Source organism: Panicum hallii, chromosome 8, assembly GCF_002211085.1.
Source record: "Panicum hallii strain FIL2 chromosome 8, PHallii_v3.1, whole genome shotgun sequence".
NCBI lineage: Eukaryota > Viridiplantae > Streptophyta > Magnoliopsida > Poales > Poaceae > Panicum > Panicum hallii.
The window spans coordinates 12,141,713-12,150,892 of NC_038049.1; the positions used below are offsets into that span (position 1 = coordinate 12,141,713).

A 9,180-nucleotide genomic window follows, 5' to 3' on the forward strand; every position below is an offset into this window, starting at 1 on the left:
ATATTAGCACTTGAGTCCGGCTAGTTGCTATGCTAATAGGGCCGGTAGAAGTCGGGTGATTTCCTGTCACTCGCGCGATATAGGAGTTGTAATGATTACATTCTGTTATCACTATAAGGATACCGGACGGGAGTTTTATGAGGTATCATGGTTGAGGTGATACCCCGTCTGTGTTGTTGAACCTGATAAGGTCGCAGCGTGTGGTAATCGGGGTTAAGCGTTTGAAAGTACTAACCATATGCCGCGAAATATGGTAAGCGGTAAGCCTAGTAGCCAATCGGCCCGAGTAGTGGACATACCTCCCACCACTCGTCTTGCTTCTTTTGGTTACTTATGTTCGACGTGTAGGCATACGTGTTGCTGGGCAACCAGGAGTACGGGTTTTGTAGTCGCGCTACAGACGTACGTCCTGCACTTTGGAAGTGCGTATGACCTGCAGTCGCTTGTGGTGGATCTGATCCATGAGTCGGAATGAAAGGCAAACGGTTGCTTCGGAACGACCCTGTGGTGTTCCAAGCATGTGTGTTAGGTTTACCTTGCAAGGTTAAATTCGATTCGAATCGTCCGCCTCTCACGATGGTTGAGACTGCTTAATTCCTTTGTCACATTGAGTAACAAGAGCAATTATTTTGATATTATCTAAAATGATGAATGAATAAAGATTATACCATGCTTGTATAGATTTAGATGCTCACCTAGAATGGATATTCAACTAGAACCTCAAAAGCTAAAAGATGAAAATAAGGATCTACTCTTAGTTGCTTTGCTGCTGAAAACTTACCCTAAAACCATTACCAGATTTCATGAGTCTAGTTATATGGCTATGTATACCATCACCGGGTAAGCCTTGCTGAGTATTAGAATACTCAGCCTTGCTTCATAACTTTTGTTCAGGTAATGCTTCTGCTGATCAAGCCCTGCCTATACCGTGGCCTTACCCTCTGCCTGATGGTTGGTCCGTGGAGTGGGACCCGTCCCCGGCCAACCTGGACCCCTCCGAGTGATGTCATGCAAGGGCAAACATGACATCTATACTGGCGACGTGTATCATACCGTACTTTAATATCGCTGTTTGTTCTAAGACTTATGTCGGTTTGTAATAATTCCCCGGTTGGGAAGATTATGTTACTTTTAAACACTCATGTATTATAACTGCCTGTGATGTAAAATATGATGGCCTTTGTATCTCTGGACTCGCCTTCGTGCGGGGTACCTTGTTTGATCCTGCTTTCGGTGGTTTATCGGGACGTTACCCGACAGGCCAAGGGGTTATACCGTTTGAAGCACGTCGGAGCCCTCTAGAGTGGACTCGCGTACTTGAGCCGGTATAATTCAGGTTGGTTCTGCCACACTAGTAAACCCTATATTTCTTTTTAAGGGCTAAGTAATTATACTAAATTCCCCATAATGTTCTAAAATTAAGAGAAAAGTAAATAAAACCTTAATGATCCTACACAAAATCTAATAAATTTTGTTACGGTTTTCTGAATGAAAACTAGGATGTTACACTGGTGCCTCCCCCAAGTCTATTTTCGCTGATTCGTAGGAAAATAGGTGTCACAACCGCCTTAAGACACAAGAAAAGGAGAAGAGCTCTCCACTCAACAGACACCATAAGAAGATCTTGGAGCTCCACTTCCAAAGGTGAAGCCCTGCTCAGTAGTGCTTAGAAAATAGGGAGAGAGTGAGGGATAGTATGGAGAGGTGTCGGGTCTGTTGGCTCTCTTCTCCAAGCTTGTTCCTCAATGGATGCTTTCTATTCTAAGTAAGTGTTCGTAATTTCTCTATGGTCTTCAAAATTATTATTTAAGTAAGTTATGTCCTTAGTTGCTTACGGGATCATCGTTCTGTCTTTAGTTGCTTACGGATCATTGTTCCTTAATTTCGATAATAAATCACCTGCACACAAATATTAACTAACACTTGTGAAGATAATTAGTAATAAACCCTACTACTATGCTTGTTGGTCATCTTTTATGTCTACTATGCAGGATTTAATAGTCAAATTTGGTACTTAAGGACCATCAATAGCTTCCTCATCACCATCTCCTCCTCGATCCCTTTCTCATCTCTAGTAGAACGACGGTGATCAGGAAAAAGCCTCATGAGCGGATTAGGGCAATGAGGAACGGCGGCGGTGGCTTTATAGCCCAATGAGCAGGGTTTGAATGAAGCGCAGGGAAGGATGTGGGCAGCTAGCTATCAACTGGACATGGCGCGCACGGCCATCATCCATAGGTGCCAGTGCAAATGCGCGCGTGGCGGTTGTGGGAAAAGGTCTTGTCTTATCCTCACATGCATGTCGTGTGAATCCACAGCGGTTGGGGATAGGGGAAACGAGAATATCGGTGGGCCGGTTGGGTCGACCATTTCGCGGCTAGGTTCTAAGTTGGCTTGGGTGACTAGCTTAGGTGGGGTTGCTCGGTTAGGCTAGTAGGCCTTCAGGCTATTGTATTTAGGTGGATTTGGTTAGGCTCGGTTTAGGTAAGTTAGATGGGCTGAAAGCTAGAGATAGGATAGTTTGGGCCGAAATGGGTTAGTTACGATTATATTTATTTCAAATTTTGACCATAGCCAAAATTCAAAATAAAATTCCATTAATCTTCCAAATCAGAGTAGCATTCAAATGATCCTAACCAATCAAATTTAATGTTTAATTTACTTTCTAAGAATTAGAGAGGGCCACGGAAGATAATGTTATGATTTTAGAACTAAACTCGCACCAAAAAAATTGTGAAATTCATATTTTTGCACATATAACATTATGTATTAAAAATACGAGATGTTACAATCTGCCTGTGGAGATTATGGAGTTCTGCTGCTAGAATAAAGATGTTATTTTGCTCTTTAGTTAGAACATTGCTCATGTAATATAGTGTTTAATTACTACTTTACGTCATCAATATTTATGTGAACCTAATGCTGGCGCACATACGGTAGTCATCTGATTTTATCCTTAAAAATGGGTGTGCTAATTAAAGTAATTTTAGTCATCTGATAGCTGTATTAAAGGTCCAAAATGCCACAGTATGGATCTATCTTTGGTTACCAAACCTTAGTTGATCCTTAATCTATGAAACAAATTTCTAAGCAGACATAGGATTAACATTGACTTACTTAATATAGTCACAAACTCCATGGAAATCGAGATAAAAACCTTTCCATCAACCTTTCCTTTTTATAATTTTGATGGGTCGTCCCCTTTTCTCGGATTGGCACTATGCTGGTCTGCTCATGGAAGAGAAGAAGAGGCTTTATGCAGGTTTATTGGGTGCAGTCCACCCTAAAAACCAGCCCTAGAAATTGATTTTCAGGAGCTGTTCATACCGTTGACCGGTCCAAGAAATTATCAGATTTGTAGGGGTGGTCTGCAGCATAAACCACCACTACAAATGGTCAGTTGTAAATGTCATCCTTCTGTATATTAGTCCGCCCCTTGAAATCGGAGTGAATTCCAAGAGCGGTACACAATGTGGACCCTCCCGTGAAATCGATTTCCAAGTGTGAACCGGTTGCTACAGTGCAGAGATGTTGGTAGTGATAGTGAAAATTTTTCGTCCGCCCTTCAAAAACTAGATGCTCTTACAAATCATTTTCTGTAGTAGTGATAAGGGGTGCAGTATTACAAATTATTTTCCTTGTGTCTCAGTTCGTCCACTCATGCTTTGGCACAAACTATCTAGCCCATGAGACTCAACCCACCCTTTTTGACACCGGAACATAATCAAGTGCAATCACTAGTTCTGCTCAATGACTCGGAAACCACAGTGCCTTTTGTTTTTGCACTCCCTTTTCCATGGTGCTTGCCTGATGGCCCCAGTGGCGCTCCTTGTCCCTTGTTCCAGCTGTAGACAATAAGTACGCTAGCTTAAAGAACCGGAGCAATCAGGCACTCCACTAAGGGATTGTTCCTTTTGCTTGCATTGAGGGATAGCATATTAGCACCCCACTAGCACTTGACTGCACAATCAGAAACCATGGAGGCAAAGTGCTCATTATCTCCACCGTACCTTTTTTCCTTTCCGGTATTATATCGGGAATTTGGGAACACCTATCATCCTAAGATTAGACAATGGGGCACTGCTCTTCAGCTATATAAACCTGGATATACAATGTTTCGATGCAGTGTTCAAGGAATGGAAAGGCTAGAGAGGATCAGGGAAGAAGGAAGAAGATGACTTCCAAGATAGTAGCAGGCAGGACTTCGGTGCTTGTTCTTCTGCTCATTGTTGTGTCAGCGCTTTTGGTATGCACAGAAGGTTGTTTTCCCTGTCGCACCATGTTCTTTTCCTCTGATTTTCTATGAAATATTTCAACTTTCTGTAACTTCCATTTGTACCACATAGAGAGAAAGAGGTGAATATTAAGTAATTTGGTTTAGTAACATTCATTCCGTGGTGGTTTGGCAGGAGGAAGGGAGCTAGCGAATGAAAAGGCTCACAAGGTATGAACTGAATGTACCATTGAAGAGTAAAAGACTAGAAAAGTTCCAAGGAGAATTTGTTTTTAGCTAAAAAGATTGTTTTCTACAACTACAAATTCATATTAGTCATTTGGCTCTACTAGCACAAGAGGATGTTTATTTGTAAAGACTACCAACATCCATTTCATGTGTGGTTTAATTCAGGTGCATCCCGGTGCTGCATCTGAAAAGGGAGCAATTGGTTCTAGAGACATGGTTAAGACAAACGATTACGGACGCTACGACCCGACTCCGGCATTTTCCAAGCCTCGCTTTAAGCTTATACCCAACTGACTGACTGCTAGTTTGCTTCCGTGTAGTCCCGTACCGAGCGACGTTAAACTTATTAACAATAATATATATTACATAGATAGATGACATATGTGGAGTGATGTTATATGCTTGTGAAAAGTATATATGGATCATGGATGGATCCTAGACATAGTCGTGTGTACTAGAATATAGGTAACTTGTGTAATATCGATGGCCTCGGTGCCTCTACTGAATGTACTCTGCTTGTACTAGTGTAGACAGTTGTCAGTGCTTCGGTTTGGTGAAATGTTCTGGTGTTGAATCTTTGATCCAAATTTCACAAGGCATACAATTATACAATTATTTGTGTTTTTGTTGATTCAGAAACCAAGTTACTATGTAGACGGACGGGCCCTTTATTTAGAACATGAATCCTATTGGTCACAACAAACAACATATTGTTGGAGTGCTTTTATTGCAGCCCGACGTACCAACGTTTGCTAGTTGGGACAAGCACTTGCCGAGCTAGCCTCGAAACTCAAGATTTCTTCCGCTTCGCCATCAGCACCCGCTTCCAGTGTCATGTTCTGCATTGTCTCATTGAAAACGTAAGCGCAAACGACGAAGTAGACCAGGTCCACGGCGCCAAGAACTGCGAGCAATCGGTAGTAGCAGTCGTAGCGACCGAGGTTCAGGTCGTCAGAGATCCACGGGGCCACCCCACCCCCGCCGGTGACCACGTTCACGAACTTGAGGATCACGGTCCCCATGATGCTCGCGACCCCACCGCCGAAGAAGAGCAGCGCCAGCACGAAGCTGCCCATAGACTTGGGGAGCACCGCGTAGTAGAACTCGATCTGCGCGATGTTGCCGAACGCACCCGCGAGCCCCATGAGCACGTACTGGGGCGCCAGCCACATGGATGACATCCGCAGTGCTCCTTGCCTCACCGTCGCCTCCCTCCTGCGAGCCTCCACCGCCGATGCCACTGCCATGGACACGACGGTCAGGAACAAGCCGATGCCCATGCGCTGTTTCAGCGTGAGCACGCGTTGACGCCCCGTGACCCTCCTGAGCAGAGGGAGTATGTAGGAGTCATAGCAGCCTGACCACACCGTGAAGGTCATGATCTCAAAGATTGAGATGGAGCCTGCTGGTATCTGGAATCTCGTAGTGCCGATATGACGGTCCATGGTGGCTGCTTGCAGAACCCCGAATGAGGAGCTCTGCAGCAGGAACGTCATCACCATGGCTGACCACATGGGCATGACGCTCAGAGCAGCCTTGAGGTTCTCTACTTGCTCCACTGTGCAGGTGCACCGTGAGCTCGTGTTGTCAGATTCTTCGTTGTTTGTGCTGCTGCATACTCGGGTCCTCACCATGCAAGCTTTGTTCAGAAACCTGAATAAGTTTATTCGTAGGGGGTAGAAGTGAGTCAAAACGCTTACCAAAATTGTTATGTGAAGCTATGTGATGTTGTTTAGGTGCTCCCAATATTAATAGTAGAAACAGAGCCACAAGTAACCAATCACCTCATTTTTTCTGATGGGACCAACTGTGTTGAACCTGGTAAGCTGTGGAACTGGACACCATGATTTGCCTCTGGCAGCTCAAGGTCACGGTTCTTGACAGCCGCGACAGCTACCTCCAGTAAGCCAGCCCACACTCCCGTCTGGGGCTTCGCCTTCACGTAGAATGGTGCCACCGCCAGGTTAAGGAGTGTGACAGACGCAATGATGGCAGCCGAGACCATGAACCCAACCTTCCAGCCCAACTTATCTTGGAAGTACACAAGCACAGTCACGGCCACGATCTGCGAGAACCCCACGGATACGTAGTACCAGCTGAACAAGCCCCGGAGAGCACGGTCCTTCCTTGCGTTGTCCCAGTGTGCAATCTGATCCTCAGCAAAGGCCAGGCAACACGGGCGGACGCCGCTTGCTCCAAGTGCCATGAAACCAAGGGAGGCATACAGCACGAATAGCTGAACCGGAGTAGATGAAGTGCAGCCTTGGTTTGGAGGGGTGCAATCCGGCGGTGTCAAGCGTGGAATCACTGATGTCAAGCACAAAAGGGTAGTCCCCTGTGTGGAACACGAAAAAGAATAACTAAATACACGCGACTTTGCAGTTGATAACAATGATAAATATTTTTTTATAACTACTCCAACCGTTTTAAATTATAGTTCATTTTGGTATTTCTACGTACATAGTTTTTACTTAAATTGTTTATGACTTTTCTCTTTCGAAAAAAGTTTATGACTTTGATACAGTACTCCGATTACCTACTTGTTTCATTTTAAAGAGATAAAAGAATTAATCAAGGACAAAATGATAATGTCTAATTAATTAAAGGAAAACATTGGATAACCGGAATACCCCGGTAGTCCGTTCCTGGATCCGTTCCGTTTAACCAAGGGGCTGCTGGGAGTTTAATCGTTGCTCCCCGTCATCGAGCCACAGTCATCGCTGGGTTAGTTCGGGCATCAGATGATTCATCTGCAGGTGTCTTTATTCTGACGAACTTGCATATCTGCAGATTATTTAGTGCCGAACTTTGTATGTACTACTAAAAGAACACGAGTAAAAGCGTTCTGCAAACATCCTAATAGCAGGAGGCCAAGATCGTTTCAATGGCCCTAACGCATTTGGAGCGAAGTAATTGATACAAAACAACAGACCACATGTAATACAAATATGGAACTGTCACGTGTTATTTGAATATGCTATCTACAATGCAACTATATATCACCATTCTTAAATAAAATGGACCTACCATGTTTCAACTTAATATGGTACATTCATTATCACTTTCTAAACATTCCGACCTGTTACTTGTGATCAAAATATGTTGAATATCAATGCAACTACCACCTCCTAGAACAAATTGGAACCTGTCACGTTTCGTTAAATGCAGTTCACATGGCAATTATATTAGGTATCAAGCGCTAAATTATATCATGATACATGTCCACCAGTCGCGATAGAGTTATATATGTTTCTTTACAAGTTCATCACGTTTACCATGTTAGAGTTGCATACGCATTTTTCCTCACCTCACGTTAGTTGTTGGTTTTCATACAGGACATGTTAAATCACGTTAGAGTAATTGTCATGATAGATAATGTTAGGGTAGTAAAATCTCTAAAAGGTATATTCTTTTCTTATTTATCCCACTTTCTAAAATAAAAAATTATAGACATAAATATAATAAGTATATTCATCTATTACCTTATAAGAAATAATATATCATCAGATCTAACTTAGATGGATGGTCTATAGTTATTTAGGAGTAGTGTAGCGAGTCGAGATGGAAGGAATACTGCTCATTTAAAAAAACTGATGACTTTCAGTTGTGCAAGGGCCAAGGGGTCGTTCGGTGCTCTTACGATTGTGCAGGAGAAAAGTGTGAGTGTAACCGTGAGGAAGCGACCCAACAGTGCGTCGGACACAATGGCTCCGCAGACTGGCAAGAAATTTGCGGCCGCTATGTACACGAAGATGATGATGGCACTGCTTGCAGCGCCGAGGTGATACTTTGTTGTTAGGTAGATGATAAGATTTGCGCCAACAGATGCGCTGACAATCCGTTCAGATACTTCATTGGCTGAAAACAAAGGGGGAATTCTATTAGCAACATTGCTTGCTTTTTCTTTTGTCACTGCAACAATGATGTCAAGGGTACAAATTCTTAGGCCAGGGACATTACCAATGATGACTGGAATCAGTCGCAGGCCTTTCTTCCCCAGGACATGTGCTTGCTGTTGTTTCTCATGAGCGCCTTCGTCCATCGTCTCCAAAACTCTGCAGAACCTGAAGCACCACTACGCTGGGAAGAATGTGCTACACAGGTTTTTCAGACCATCTCGCCCTGCACAACGCCAAGAGTACATGCATATTCTCTTTTATGGGAAGCCAGGACAAGTATTAATAGAGGTGCCATTTGTCCTTGCAGCTCTTGGGCTGCACGCTGCTTGCTTTTCAAGCTATTAAATTCAGTGATAACTGTCCCGGAGAACATGGAATGTAAAGATCTTAAATTCAAGATAAACAGAAAGAATATCACTAAGATCTTTGCATTAGTTTCATATATCTTTTGATGATGGTGTTGCTCGTTTTACATGGAAAAAATAGAGCAAAATCCCATCACATCTTACTATTACTGATTGGAGAATTATTTTGAAGCCATAAGATAGCTCCCTAAAATTCTCATAAAAATTGGAGACAACTAGCCATCATTTATATATATTATAAAAGTTAAAACAATTGAAAATAATTCGTATACAGATTAGGTCCACCGTACCCCTCGCCGAGGATCCACTTGCCAGTCCTTGGGGATTTGACAGGATGGATGGAGACCTATATTTTTAATAGATATATTTTTGATAGATGGAGAATGTTTCCGCCAAAATCATAGTTATTTTGTCACCGCAACTTTTGACTTACATACCCACCGTACCAGCGCAA

At 43.2% G+C, this 9,180-nt stretch overlaps 2 protein-coding genes across 2 annotated transcripts; one reads left to right on the plus strand and one right to left on the minus strand.

Annotated features, from left to right (window-relative positions):
- The first annotated feature begins 4,089 nt into the window (after positions 1-4,089).
- Positions 4,090-5,074, plus strand: LOC112902823. The gene is made up of 3 exons (XM_025972002.1): positions 4,090-4,259; positions 4,410-4,444; positions 4,628-5,074. The coding sequence occupies exons 1-3, from the start codon at positions 4,121-4,123 to the stop codon at positions 4,754-4,756; spliced, it is 303 nt and encodes a 100-aa protein (XP_025827787.1). The 5' UTR covers positions 4,090-4,120; the 3' UTR covers positions 4,757-5,074.
- Positions 5,075-5,214: 140 nt separating this feature from the next.
- On the minus strand, positions 5,215-8,504 carry LOC112903614 (protein NRT1/ PTR FAMILY 1.2-like). Its single transcript, XM_025972857.1, has 4 exons — positions 8,423-8,504; positions 8,103-8,320; positions 6,247-6,797; positions 5,215-6,115 (listed from the first exon to the last, which is right to left on the minus strand). The coding sequence occupies exons 1-4, from the start codon at positions 8,502-8,504 to the stop codon at positions 5,215-5,217; spliced, it is 1,752 nt and encodes a 583-aa protein (XP_025828642.1).
- Positions 8,505-9,180: the final 676 nt, after the last annotated feature.

Excerpts from the sequence above, each read along its gene's own strand:
- LOC112902823 (XM_025972002.1), top strand. The coding sequence starts at position 4,121 with ATGCAGTGTTCAAGGAATGGAAAGGCTAGAGAGGATCAGGGAAGAAGG. Across the intron at positions 4,260-4,409 it reads GCTTTTGGTATGCACAGAAG|GAGGAAGGGAGCTAGCGAAT; the intron begins GTTGTTTTCCCT and ends GTGGTTTGGCAG. Across the intron at positions 4,445-4,627 it reads CGAATGAAAAGGCTCACAAG|GTGCATCCCGGTGCTGCATC; the intron begins GTATGAACTGAA and ends GGTTTAATTCAG.
- LOC112903614 (XM_025972857.1), bottom strand. The coding sequence starts at position 8,504 with ATGGACGAAGGCGCTCATGAGAAACAACAGCAAGCACATGTCCTGGGG. Across the intron at positions 8,321-8,422 it reads ACTGATTCCAGTCATCATTG|CCAATGAAGTATCTGAACGG; the intron begins GTAATGTCCCTG and ends CTTTGTTTTCAG. Across the intron at positions 6,116-6,246 it reads GTCCCATCAGAAAAAATGAG|GTTTCTGAACAAAGCTTGCA; the intron begins GTGATTGGTTAC and ends AAACTTATTCAG.